Source organism: Vulpes vulpes, chromosome X, assembly GCF_048418805.1.
Source record: "Vulpes vulpes isolate BD-2025 chromosome X, VulVul3, whole genome shotgun sequence".
Lineage (NCBI taxonomy): Eukaryota > Metazoa > Chordata > Mammalia > Carnivora > Canidae > Vulpes > Vulpes vulpes.
In genome coordinates, this window is record NC_132796.1 from 19380193 (window position 1) to 19395410 (window position 15218).

Genomic DNA, 15218 nt, shown 5'->3' on the forward strand with positions numbered 1-15218 from the left:
AAAAACAAGATTTGTCATTTCACTAAAGGTGAAATGTGTGTTCCTAGTAGGACTCACATCAACCAAAAGACTGACATATGAAATAAAAATACCAATTTCTTAATTCATAATGCGATGTAAGACTGCTTGGGGACCATAAGAAACCCAATTATAGGGACGCTTGGGCGGCTCAGCGGTTGAGCATCTATCTGCCTTTGGCTCAGGTCGTGATCCCAGGGTCCTAGGATCGAGTCCCACATCGGGCTCCCAGCTAGGAAACTGCTTCTCCATCTGCCTGTGTCTCTGCCTCTCTCTCTGTGTCTCTCATGAATGAATAAATAAAATATTTTAAAAAAGAAACACAATTATAATCAGGAAATTTACTGATGAACGTGGAATCTGTTGCATGCAGCTAAGACACACTTACTAGAATGTAAGCACCATGGGGGCAAAGATTTTTTTCACTATTTTTTAGATTTTATTTGTATTCAAGTTAGTTAACATATAGTGTATTATTAGTTTCAGGAGTAGAATTTATTTTTTTTTCAGGAGTAGAATTTAGTGATTCATCAGTTGCATACAACATCCAGTGCTCATTATACCAAGGGCCCTCCTTAATGCCCATGAGATTTTTGTCTGATTTTTCTACTGCTATAATTCCAGAGACTAACAACTGATAAGATAAAAATCTGTTAAGTAAATGAATAAGGAGAGACTGATGTATCCATCTCAACAATATTCAAAGACTCATCTCAAGATTCAACTACTGGAGTTCTTGCATCAGGGCATTCTTGTTCCAGTATAGTGCCAAATTGAGTAGCACCAATTTTGGCCTCTGAGATTCCTCTTTTTCTATGCTTCCAGTACTGATTGTAGTAAACATCTTTAGTTGCCTATCCTATGGTCATTCTCTTCTAATTCCTTGTTAAAAGAATCCCAGTTTTGTTCTGTGGCTGAAATTACTCAATCTCAAAGAAAGAATCACAATTTATCTTGGCCAGACACAGCATCTCTGTTCCCCTTTGCAAGAAACCTACTGTCCCAGCCTCCCTTGCAGCCATGGGATAAGACATAAAGGGAAGACTTCTGGAGTATTATGGGAAAGATGTTAATTGCCAGATAAAAAGACAGATAAATCCTCATTAGGAGAAAGATTAATTGCTCCTGACCTTTCCTCCCTGTTTGGGAAGCTGATGTGAAGATATGATGCTTGGAGCTACTGCTTAGAGCAATAGCTTGATATTGCTTAGAGCTACATCCCTTCTATGTTCATGAGATGGATTAAGGATGACTGGCAGAAAGGAAGGGTTTTAAAAGCCCAGGTCCTTGATACATAGTAAATTGGTGAATTAGTGCTAGAACTGGCTACCTCCAGGCTTCTGAGGGTTTTTTTTTTTTTTTTAAGTTTCTATGACTGAGGAAGGAGTTAAGATGGCGGAGGAATATGGGGACCCTAAGCTTGCCTCATCCCTCAAACACAGCTAAATAAATCATTCTGAATATCCAGGAAATCAATCTGAGGACTGAGAGAGTAAAACTTCACAAATGGAGGTAGAAAAACAGCCACCTTGTGGAAGGTAAGAGCTGCAGAGAATTGATTTGGGGGAGAAAAGAACTGCAGGTGCTGCAAAGGGGAAGGAGCCCTGATTATGGAGAGAGAGAGAGAATGCAGGGGATTGCATGCTGACCACCACCAAGTTTTTATAAGCAGTGAAATGCAAAGTCTCAAGTTTTGGAAGTTTGCGACATTGCCAAGGTCATGCCTGGTGGGCTTCGTGGTGCTCCAGTGGGGAAGGAAGACAGAGATGTGGGAGTGGGCAGCATGATCTGAGGATCCCCTGGGTTGCACAGGAAGAAAAAAAAAAAACTTCCCCTGCTTGGAGTGCATTTGGGAGAGGTGGCACAGCCTCTCCAGGGACAAAAGAGCTGGCAACGCCAATGTGCTACTGTATTCACTGGCATAGGAACAGAGACACAGGTTGAGGGCAACAAACCTTGGTGCTGGCCTTTCTGCTGCACTTCACCATAAACTCTGAAACACTTCACAGTGGTGTGACCGATTTCTGAGACAAATAGGCACTGGCCACAATGCGGCGAAACCCTCTCCCAGAGGACCCACACAGGTCTGCACTGCATGGGTCTCCAAAATATGGAGTTTTGAAACCCAGCCGCACGCCTAAGATAAAATACAGGAGTACTGTGCTGTCTGGGAGGCAGATAGCTCGGGCACAGACAGGGTGAAGGCAGGGATCTGATGGAAGCCAGGAACACAAGAAGGGTGATTGTTTGCTCTTCTATAAGGGCTTCCTAAAGCATGAACTTCCCACTCCAGGGAGGAGAGAACAGGACAACACCATTCCATGCCTCACCACCATCAGCACTGACCAACTTCAGTAAGCCAAACAGCAACATCCATCAGAGGCTGGAGCCCCTTACACCAAGCCCCACCCCCTTTGTGCCCTGCAGATGTGTCTCCACTAGGGCAAGTCCACCTGAGAATCAGCACAGCAGGCCCCTCCCCCAGAAGACCAGCACAAACTCCTTGCACATACCAAGTCTACTGATCATAGAGTGCTGCAAAGCTTCAGTTCTAGGGGAAATAGGATCTAGCTTCCTTTTTTTGGGTCTAGCTTCTTTTTTAAAAAAGATTTTATTTATTTACTTAAGAGAGAGAGATAGGGCATGAGCAGGGGGAAGGGCAAAGGGATAAGGAGACTCCCCACTGAGTCCAGAGCCCAACACAGGGCTTGGATTCTCAGGACCCTGAGATTATGACCTGATCTGAACTCAGACACTTAACTGACTGAGCTACCCAGGTGTCCCAAGGATCTAGCTTCTTTTGACAAGCAAACCAAAACACACCTAGGATCCAGCTTCCTTTTTTTTTTTTTTAACTCTTCTTAATATAGCTATTACTCTCAGGAGCAGGAATACAACAGGCTTTCCTAATAATCACACACACACAAAAAAAAACAGTAATTCAGACAAAATGACAAGGCAGAGGAATTTACCCCAAAAGAAAGAACAGGAAGAAGTCATGGCCAGGGATTTAATCAATACATATACAAGTAAGATGTCTGAAACAGAATTTAAAACAATAATCATAAGGATATTATCTGGGCTTGAAAAAAACAGAAGACACTAGAGAATCCCTTACTGCAGAGTTAAAAAAAAAAAAAAAAGCTAAAAACTACTCAGGCCAAAATTTAAAAATGCTATAATCTAGATACAAAAACTGAATGGATCCAATGACAATGAGGATGGATGAAGCAGAGGAAAAGATCAGTGATACAGAAGATAAAAGTCTGAAAAATAATGCAGCTGAAAAAAGAAGGAAAGGAAGGTATTGGATCACAAATGTAGGCTTAGAGAACTCAGCTGCTCCTTAAAGGGTAATAACATTCCTACGTAGGAGTCCCAGAGGAAGACAAAGAAAAAGGAGCAGAAGGTTTATTTGAGCAAATTATACTTGAAAACTTCCCTAATCTGGGGAAGGAAACAGACATCAGAATCCAAGAAGCAAAGAGAACTCCCATTAAAGTCAACAAAAGCCAGCCTTCACCAAAACATAGCATAATCAAATTCACAAAATACACAGACAAGGAAGTAACCCTGAAAGCAGCAAGAGGAAAAGTCCTTAACCTACAAGGGAAGACAGACCAGATTCCCAGTAGATCTGTCCAGAGAAACTTGGCAGCCTAGAAGAGAATGGTGGGATATATTCAACATGCTGAATGGGAAAAATATGCAGCCAAGAATCCTTTATCCAGCAAGGCTGTCACTCAGAATATAAAGAGAGATAAAGAGTTTCCCAGACAAACAAAAACTAAAGGAGCTCGTAACCACTAAACCAGCCCTGCAAGAAATATTAAAGGGGACTCTATGAGTCAGGGGAAAAAGACCAAAAGCAACAAAGACTAGAAAGGAACAGAGAACATCACCAGAAACACCAACTTTATAGGTAACACAGTGGTACTAAATTCATATCTTTCAATAACTACTCTGGTTTAAATGGACTAAATGCTCCAGTTGAAAGACGCAGGATATCAGAATGGATTTAAAAAAACAAAACCCATCGATATGCTGCCTCCAAGAGACTCATTTTAGACCTAAAGACATCTGCAGATTGAAAGTGAGCAGATGGAGAACCATCTATCATACTAATGGATGCCAAAGGAAAGCCAGAGTAGCCATACTTATATCAGACAAACTAGATTTTAAACCAAAGACTGTAACAAGGGATAAAGAAGGGCATTATATCACAACCAACGGGTCTATCCACCAAGAATATCTAACATTGTAAATATGCCCCCAACTTGGGAGCACCCAGGGTGGTGGAGATGGCCTTGACCAGAAGGAACACCAGTAAGGGAGAAGGTGACATCAAAGGTGGACAAATGGCAAGGCACGTCGAGGAAACGAGGAGGATCCAGGCTACAACCAATTGGAGAATGTTCCCACATCCAGAGCTTTACTCCTGTCAATCTTCCATCTAAATGCCCTGACGTCTCTCATCTCTCAAGGCTCAATTTATTTGCTTGCCTTCCTCATGGAGTCCTATATGGATTCTTGTATGAAACCTCCCTCAGGTATAAATAAAAAAGCTCCTCTTGGGGCTACTAACTGGGCCAAAAAAATATATATATCAGTTAATAACAAACATAAAGAAACTCACTGGTAATAATACAATAATAGCAGGGGACTTTATTTTTTTTAAGATTTTATTTATTTATTCATGAGAGACACAGAGAGAGAGAGAGAGGCAGAGACACAGGCAGAAAGAGAAGCAGGCTCCATGCAGGGAGCCTGACCCGGGACTCGACCCCAGGTCTCCAGGATCAGGCCCTGGGCTGAAGGTGGCACTAGACTGCTGAGCCACCTGGGCTGCCCCATAGTAGGGGACTTTAACACCCACTTAAAACAATGGACAGATCATCTAAGCAGAAAATCAACAAGGAAACGTCTTTGAATGACACGGTGGACCAGATGGACTTAACAGATATATTCAGGACATTTTATCCTAAAGCAGAGGAATACACATTATTTTCAAGTACATATGAAACACTCTCCAGAATAGATTACACACTGGGTCACAAATCAGCCCTCAACAAATACAAAAAAAAAATTGGGATCATACCATGAAAATTTTCAGACCACTGTGCTATGAAACTTGAAGTCAACCACAAGAAAAAATTTGGAAAGACCACAAAACATGGAGGGTATAGAACATCTTACTAAAGAATGAATGGGTGGGACACCTGGATGGCTCAGCCGGTTGAGCATCCAACTTGATTTTGGCTCAGGTTATGATCTCATGGTTGTAAGACTGAGCCCTGTGTCGAGCTTTACACTCAGCAGGGAGTCTGCTTGAAGATTCTCTCTCCTCCTTCTGCCCCCTCCCTCTAAAATAAATAAATAAGTCTTAATTTAAAAAATGAATAGGTTAACCAGGAGATTAAAGACGTAATTAAAAGTATACGTGGAATCAAATGAAAATGAAAACACGAGAGTCCAAAACCCATCCCAAAGGATGTAGCACAGGCAGGGCTGAGGGAAGTATATTGCAATACAGACCTACCTCAAGAAGTAAGCAAAGTCTCAAATACATAACCTAATGTTATTCATAAAAGGAGCTAGAAAAGGAACAGCAAATAAAGACTAAAACCAGCAGAAGAAGGGAAATTATAAAAATTAGAGCAGAAATAAATGATACAGAAACAAGCAAAAAAATAGAACAGATCAACAAAACTAAGAGCTGGTTCTTTGAAAGAATTACTAATAAAATTGATAAACCCCTAGTCAGACATACCAAAAAGAAAAGGACCTAAATAAATAATATCATGAATGAGACAGGAGAGATCACAACCAACACCACAGAAATAGAATTACAAGTGAATATTATGAAAAACTATATGCCAGCATATTGGACAACCTAGAAGAAATGGATAAATTCCTAGAAACATATATATTACCAAAACTGAAACAGGAAGAAATAGAAAATTTGAACAGACCCATAACCAGCAAGGAAATTGAATCAGTAATCAAAATTATCCCAACAAACAAAAGTCCAGGGCCAGATAGCTTCCCAGGGGAATTCTAGCAGATATTCACTTCCTTAATTAATTAATTAATTAGAGAGAGAGAGAGAGAGCGTGTGCGCGCTCGCAGGGGGAAGGGGAAGCGGGAGAGAGAACTCAAGGAGACTTCCTACTGAGCACAGAGCCTGACGCAGGGCTTGATCTCATGATTCTGATATCAGACCTGAGCCAAAACCAAGAGTTGGGTACTTTAACCAACTGTGCCACCCAGGCACCCCTCTGCCAGACATTTAAAGAATAGTTAATGCCTATTCTTCTCAAACTGTTCCATTAACTAGAAATGGAAGGAAAACTTCCAAACTCATTCTACAAGACTAGAAATGGAAGGAAAACTTCCAAACTCATTCTACAAGGTAATCATAAATAAATAAAAAAATTTTTTTAAAAATCAACATGAAAAAAAATAAAAATTAAAAAATTAAAAAAATAAAAAAATAAAAATCAACATGATATATTACATTAATATATAATTATATATAATATATAATAATATATTACATAATATATATTATACATAATATATTTTTTTAAAGATTTATTTGTTTATTTGAGAGAGCGAGAATGAGAGTGTGCATGTATGTGAGTGGGGGGAGGGGCAGAGGGAGAGGAGAGAGAGAATCCTTTTTTTTTAAAGATTTATTTATCTATTTATTTATTTATTTATGATAGACATAGAGAGAGAGAGACAGAGAGGCAGAGACACAGGCAGAGGGAGAAGCAGGCTCCATGCAGGGAGCCCAACATGGGACTCGATCCCAGGTCTCCGGGATCACACCCTGGGCTGAAGGCAGCGCCAAACCTCTGAGCCACCCGGGCTGCCCCTGTATCCATTCTTGATAAAAACCTTCAACAAAGTAGGTATATATGGAACATATCTCAACATCATAAAAGTCATATATGAAAGACCCACAATTAATATCATCCTCAATGGGGAAAAACTGAGAGCTTTTCCTCTATGATCAGGAACAAGACAGGGATGTCCATTCTTATCATTACTATTTAACATAGTACTAGAAGCCTTAGCCTTAGCAATCAGACAACAAAAAGAAATAAAAGGCATCCAAATAGGCAAGAAAGAAGTTAAACTTTCATTATTTGCAGATAATATGATACTCTATGCAGAAAATCCAGATTCCACCAAAAAATTGCTAAAACTAATATATAAATTCCGAAAAGTTACAGGATATAAAATCAATGTACAGATGTCTGTTGCATTTCTATACACCAATAATGAAGCAGCAGAAAAAGAAATTAAAGAGTCTATCCCATTTACAATTGCAACAAAAACAGTAAGATACCTAGGAATAAACCTAAGCAAAGAGGTATAAGATCTGTACTCTGAAAACTACAGAACACTTATAAAAAGAAATTGAAGAGAACACAAGGAAATGGGAAAAAATACCAAGCTCATGGATTGGAAGAACAAATATTGTTAAATGTCTATATTACCCAAAGCAATCTACACATTTAATGCAATCCCTATCAAAATACTAATAGCATTGTTCACAGACCTAGAACAAACAACCCTAAAATTTCTATGGAAGCACAAAAGATCCTGAATAGCGATAGCAACACTGGAAAAAAAATGGTGGCATCACGATTCTGGATTTCAAGCTATATTACAAAGCTGTAGTCATCAAGATGGTATGGTACTGGCACAAAAACAGACACATAGATCAATGGAGCAAAACAGAAAGCCCAGAAGTGGACCCTCAACATTATGGTCAACTAATCTTTGATGAAGCAGGAAAAAAATATCCAATGGGAAAAAGAAAGTTTCTTCAACAAATGGTGTTGGGAAAACTGGACAGTAACATGCAGAAGAATGAAACTGGACCACTTTCTTACACCACACACAAAAATAAATTCAAAATGGATGAAAGACCTAAATGTGAGACCAGAAACCATCAAAATCCTAGAAGAGAACATAGGCAGCAAATTCTTTGACCTCGGCTATAGCAACTTCTTTCTAGACAGGTCTCTGGAGGCAAGGGAAAAAAAAGGAAAAATGAACTTGACTTCATCAAGATAAAAAGTTTCTACACAGCAAAGGAAACAATCAATAAAACTAGCAGGCAGCCTATAGAATGGGAGAAGGTATCTGCAAATGACATATCTGATAAAGGGTTAGCATCCAAAATCTATGAAGAACTTACCAAACTTAACATCTAAAAGACAAATAATCCAATTTAAAAATGGGCAGAAGTCATGAATAGACATTTGTCCAAAGAAGACATCCAGATGGCTAACAGACACATGAGAAGATATTCAACATCACTCATTATCAGGTAAATACAAATCAAAACTATGATAACACCTAACAACAGATGTTGGGGAGGATGTGGAGAAAGACGAACTCTCTTACACTGTTAGTAGGAGTACAAACTGATGCAGCCCGACTATGGAACAGTATGGAGGTTCCTCAAAAAGTTAAAAATAGAGATGCCAAAAAAAATAGAGATGCCTGGGTGGCTCAGTGGTTGAACATCTGCATTTGGCTCAGGTTGTGATCCTGGAGTCCTGGGATCAAGTTCCGCATCAGGATCACTGCAAGGAGCCTGCTTCTCCTCTGCCTATGACTCTGCCTCTCTCTCTGTATCTCTCATGAGTAAATAAATTTTAAAAAAATTAAAAATAGAACTACCCTGTGATCCAGCAATTGCACTACTAGGTATTTACCCAAAGGATACAAAAATACAGATTCGAAGGGGTACATGCACCCCAATGTTTATAGCACCATTATCAATGATAGCCAAACTACAGAAAAAACGCATCAGTGTCTATCAATTGATGAATCATTAAAGAAAATGTGAGATATGTATACATATATATATATATGAATATTACTCAGCCATCAAAAAGAATGAAATCTTGCTATTTGTAATGACGTGGATGGAGCTAGAATGCATTATGCTAAACCAATTAAGACAGAGAAAGACAAATATGATTTCACTCATCTGTGGAATTTAGGAAACAAAACAGATGAACATACAGGAAAGGGGAAAAAAGAGAGGGAAGTAAACCATAAGAGACTCAACTATAGAGAACAAACTGAAGGTTGATGGAGGGAAGTTTTTTGTTATTATATATATATAATATACAATATATATTTTATATATTATAGTTTTATAATATATATAAAAAATATATTTTTTATTAAAGTTCGATTTGCCAACATATAGCATAACACCCAGTGCTTATTCCATCAAGTGCCCCCCTCAATGCCCATCACCCAGTCACCCCATCCCCCTGCCCACCTCCCCTTCTACCACCCCTTGTTCGTTTCCCAGAGTTAGGGAGTCTCTCGTGTTTTGTCACCCTCTCTGATATTTTCCACTCATTTTCCCTCCTTCCCCCTATAATCCCTTTCACTATTTCTTATATTCCCTGTATGAGTGAAACCATATAATGATTCTCCTTCTCCGACTGACTTACTTCACTCAGCATAATACCCTCCATATTCATCTATTTATTTATGACAGAGAGAGAGAGAGAGAGAGAGAGAGAGAGGCAGAGACACAGGAGGAAGGAGAAGCAGTCTCCACGCCAGGAGCCAGACGCAGGACTCGATCCCGGGACTCCAGGATCGCGCCCTGGGCCAAAGGCAGGCGCTAAACCGCTGAGCCACTCAGGGATCCCCGTATTCGTCGTTTCTAATGGTTGAGTAATATTCCATTGTATATACAGACCACATCTTCTTTATCCATTCATCTGTCAGTGGATACCAAGGCTCCTTCCACAGTTTGGCTATTGTGGACATTGTTGCTATAAACATTGGGGTGCAGGTGTCCCAGCATTCCCCTGCATCTGTATCTTTGGGGTAAATACTCAGTGCAATCCCTGGGTCATGGGTCAGATCTATTTATAATTCTTTGAGGAACCTCCACACAGTTTTCCAGAGTGGCTGTACCAGTTCACATTCCCACCAACAGTGCAAGAGGGTTCCCCTTTCTCTATATCCTCTCCAACATTTGTTGTCGATGGAGGGAAGTTTGTGGAGAATGGGCACCCATTTAGGGTGATGGATATTAAGGAGGGCACTTGTTATTATGAGTATTGTGTGTTGTATGTAAGTGATGAATCACTGAATTCTATTCCTGAAACCAATATTACACTATGTTAACTAACTAAAATTTAAATTAAACTAAATTAAATTTAAATTTAGAGGAAAAAAATAAAGTTTAGGACTTAAACCACTATAAATAGGCTATTCTGTTAGCTGTAGTTAAAAGTATTCCTAACTGATACAATGATCAGGTTCATTATAAAATATACCACCACTCTTTAGGTGTGTTAATTCATTCAATTAGTTTATAGTCAAATATTAATTGGTCTGGGATATAGTTTGCATATCTCTACTTGATTTCAAGTTTCACTTTCAGAGGCTACCCTAACTTCTCTCATTTCTAATTCCACTACCCTAATCATGCAACCACTTCAACTGTCACAGCACTGAATACCTCAGGTCTGCTTTCCCAGCACGCCTTTCCCTGATCTGTTACTTCTTCCAAATCTTTCCAACTTGTGCAAGGTTGCAGGCATTTCTGAATCAAAATAATCTCTTTTATTGAGATAAATAATTGATTTCATTGTTGGAAGAATCAGAATACAATTGATGCTATCATCAACAAAAGCTATTAGAATTCCATTTGTGGGAGTTTCGATACTATGTTCATTTACTTATTCTTTATCTTATTCCAGTTTCAAGAGGTAAATATACGATGTTTTAGGCTTTTCCTTTGGTGGTTTCTTACCTGACAGAGGAACAACAGTAGTCCTTTATTTCCATTTGTCCTATTTACTCTTTGTTCCTTTTCCCCTCTTTTCTCGTCTTCCTTTGGATTGTGTTTTGAGTCCCTCTTATCTCCTCTATTGACAAATTACCCACACCTTTTAAATTTTTTCAGCAATTGCTCTAAGCTTTACAATATGCATCTTTAACTTATCACCATCTACCTTTGAATGTTACAGCATTTAACACACAATATAAGAATCTCTTAATGATATACTTGCATCCTATCTCCTCTATTCTTTCTGCTATTGTGCTCATACATTCTACCTCTATAAATGTTATAAATCCCATAATATACTGTTTTTATTTGTACTTTAAGTAGTTCTCTCTCTTTTAAAGATATTAAAAATAAGAAAAATGTCTGTTATATTACTCACATATTTACCATTCTTTTGTGTAATTCATGGGTCCATCTAGTATCCTTTTCCTTCATGCCTAAAACACTTCATTTAGCATTCCTTGTAGTAGAAGTTCACTAGCGATGAATTCTCTTGGCTTTGGCTCAACTGAAATGTCCTTATTTTGCCTTCATCTTTGAAGAGCATTTTCATTGGATACAAAATTCTAGGTTGACAGTGTTTTTCTTGTAATACTTTAAAGACATTCCACCATCTTCTGGTGTGCATTATTTTTGATGACATACCAATGATTAATCTCATCTTCAAGATTTTCTCTTTATCACTGGTTTTCATAAATTTAATTCTATAGTGCCTTGATGAGGTTTGTGTTTATGCTGCTTGTGGTTCACTGGGATTCTTGATATGTTGAAGAGAATTTTCAGCGGATTCAGAATAATCTGGAAGTTGAACAAGATAATTACAAAATTGTACACTGTGTTTCATTCTTAACATGTTGTTAAAGGTAAATGAAGAGTGCTTAACCACTATTCGCAGCTCCTAAGCAGCTTCTTCTTTTTAACCATGGTTTCAGAAACCAGGTACTGAAAAGAAAGTTTGGGAAATTGTTCTGTCTGCTGTCCTGATCAGATTCTAAACACTGTAATTGCATAATTTCCCTCTACATGGCAAAACTGTAAAAAGGAGAAAGGAAAAAAGTTGTGTGAATTAGTATGTTTTGCATAATGGCCTTTTCAACATTTTCTCCTATTTTCACTAAGCTGTTTCTTTTTTTAAAAAATCTCCAGGTATGGTTTATAGTTGAATATTAATCGGGATGAGGTCCACTTCTAAAGTGAGACAGAGCTGTAAATAATTTATCCTGGGGATGTGTTCTGGATTGGACCTTGTCAACATGATATCTGGCCAGGCGGATAAAACACTCCAGGCAGAGTATAATAAGGATTACAATACTGATTGCCCAACCTCTATAATGATTCCTGATTCTATGACCACTGGGGCAGGCCTTGTTGGTTGGCAAATGTTAACAGAATTACTGCACAATTATTATTCATGAGGAAGGTCAAAGCTTCATGATAAAGGGCAACAAATAAGAGAATGATCCTGCATAAAGGCAGGATAAAAATAGGGTTAGAGATAAATCCTTCTCTCTCCTTATTGAACCATTCATAGTTATTATTCCTAATTCAAAAATTATTATATTTCTCATATCACCAGCTAGACAGAAAGGAATTAACATATAGAGGGTACCTACTATATTCTAAGCACTCTATGAAGGGTTTTGATAACATTATTTAATATTTACAACTATAGGAGGAGGAAACTATCTAACTCCATGTTACAGATAAGTACATTGAGATTCAAGAACCTCCAAAATCACACAGCTGGTAACTGGAATTTGCCTCTAGGTCTGCCTGGCCTCAAAACTTCCTGCTTTAGCTGCCACACAGTGCATTCAGCTCCATCTTCTAAAAAGGACTTCCTGCGGGGCGCATCACTGGCTCAGCTGGAGAAGCATGTAACTCTTGATCTCAGGGTTATGAGTTTAAGCCACATGTTGGGTGTAAAGATTACTAAAAATAAATAAACTTTTTTTTAAAAAAGTACTTACTGAGTCAACTATCCTTTGGCTTCATGTCAACAGGCTGGCATTCTCTAAGTCACTTGCTTAGATGGAAAAACCCACTCCTCCTGTCACATGATTGTGTACACTATCTATAAGGGAATAATATGAATGAAGAGCTATGGACCATTTTCAAAGTACTGGAATAGTGCTTGTCTCAGACAGAGTGATGATATTGCCATGACCCAGATTCACTGACAAGATGCTCAGAAGGGAATCCTCCATGAACACAAAGTCCTGTGGCCTCTGGAACTCTCCTGTCAAGAAGTCTAGATTGGGGCAACTGCTTGCAGCCTCTTAGGTGGCATGGATCTCCTAGTGAGCTGACTGTTTACTTGTCTCACTCAGGTTGTAGGTGCTCCTGATCCATATTGTAGAGTCCTACTTATCTGTTCCATCCTTGGGACAGGGGGCAAGGGCACGTGGCAGAGGAGGAAGGCTTAGGAAAAGGAAGAAATTGAGGAGACTGGAACTGTCAAGACCAAGCATTCTTTACTGTATTAAAACAAGGCATGTGCTAATGAAACTTAATTTGTGAGAAGTGGACCAAATGTGTGGAATGTTCACAGTTTTCTGCCTGAACCCCAGCCTTAGGACAGTATTTTATATACTAGCTGTTTTGTAGTTTTCTATTTTTGCCATAATATCTATGAGATATAGCAAAAGATCTCTTGACTTAGAATCAGGAGACCTCAGCTGTATTTCTGACTCTGCCACCTTCTAGCTGTGTGACCTTAGACAACTACTTTACCCTCTCTGGGCTTCAGTTTCTTAGCTATTAGATGAGAAATTGGTACTAGTGACTCACTATCATTCTATGTTTCTGTGGTGACAGAAATCTCAACAGTGAGGCTGGAAAGCTTTAAAGAAAAAAAAACCTTATTATTCCAGATTATATTCATCTAGGCTAGCTTTATTTAAGTGGCTGATTTCATTCCCAGTTTTCCCTGAAGCTATGGAATAGAAATCCATAATGAACCATTTTTTTAGAATAACAACAAATACCTTTTTAATTTAATAAAATCTAGATGACAAAACAGAATATATATTTAAAAATGAATTACAATATATAGTAGTTAAGACTAAATGAAATCACATCTGTAAAATGCCAAGCAAGGCACGCCACGCATAATAGGCACTAAGAAATGCTAGTTGCATGTATCATTTCTTCCTCTCCTGTAGCACCCTCCTATAATTAATCTCTTAAGGAGACCTTAAAATATATTACAGTTCTGGGACACATAGGTGGCTCAGTGATTGAGCATCTGCCTTTGGCTCAGGTTGTGATCCCAGGGTCCTAGAATCGAATCCCACGTCAGGCTCCTGCAGAGTCTGCTTCTCCCTCTGCCTATGTCTCTGCCTCTCTCTGTGTGTCGATCTGAATAAAAAAATAAAATATTTTAAATATATATTATGTATATATTTTACATATAATACATTATACAATATATATTATATATATATTATATATATATATATATATATACAGTTCTCTCAATTCTATGGTTCTGGGTCCCCTTTTGATCTTCTTGTACCCTTTCTCCTACTTCCATCATCTCTTCAAAAGGAATGACTCACCCTCTTATCCTCTACCTCCAGAATAAGTTCTCAGGTAATAACCTCTGTTGTCTCTAGCAGAATATGCCCAATATCTGCTCACATCAGGGCCAGACCATGGATCTGTTCCTTGTTCCTCAGGTCAGACAGACGCTGCTTGGGTGGAGTTCACTCCCTTGCCCGTCCTTCTTTGAAGTATCCTCTATTTTCCTGGATTCACAGTTAACACTTAATTGCCAGTTTATGAATGGTACAAAGATTAGTAAACTGGATTCTGAACTTGAAAATCTATCGCATGTACCCAGGGGCCATAGGGAAAAGAGGGGGTGTCTTATACTTTGTGTACTAACAGGCAATTATTTCCTATGATCTTCCTGAGTAACCTCCATACCCAGATTCAAAGAGCTGATACTTTTGGAGACTTAAGGATGGCTGACTGCACTTTGCAGGTTTCCTGAGTATTTGTAAGGGGTTAGAGCCTTGATCCCTGCACTGAGAGCTGGGCAGTCGTCTTCCCTTCAGACAGGACTTCAGAAGGGGAGAGAGAGAGGGTTGCCTAGAGGAGGTAGGCGACACTGGATGGGTGATAAACTGTGTAGCTGCCCCCTCAGTTCTGATTGCTCTGTCCCTTTTGTCTAGGAGGCTGGATCCTTTCCATCCATAACTACAACCTGTAATGTTTAACTGTAATACCCTGGAGAGCAGGGACTAGGCCACGTTTATTTCATATTCCCCAAGCACAGTGCATGGGAGGAAACAGACCTTAATAGATGTATGTTAGATGTTAAATTAAAAAACAGGCTTTTACTGAC

General features: G+C 38.9%; 1 protein-coding gene across 8 annotated transcripts in view; it reads right to left on the bottom strand.

Moving 5' to 3' along the window:
- ACOT9 (acyl-CoA thioesterase 9) overlaps positions 1 to 15218 on the bottom strand; it is a 63839-nt gene that overhangs the window by 37393 nt on the left and 11228 nt on the right. For 4 of the 8 annotated variants that reach the window (XM_072743681.1, XM_072743680.1, XM_072743677.1 and 1 more), the window contains exon 4: positions 11247 to 11665. In XM_072743681.1, coding sequence (XP_072599782.1) covers positions 11247 to 11302 — 56 coding nt within the window. In that variant the 5' untranslated portion in view covers positions 11303 to 11665. Of the gene's footprint in view, positions 1 to 11246; positions 11666 to 12837; positions 12942 to 15218 lie in introns of all 8 variants that reach the window. The other 4 variants (XM_072743682.1, XM_072743678.1, XM_072743684.1 and 1 more) reach the window with 2 other exon arrangements.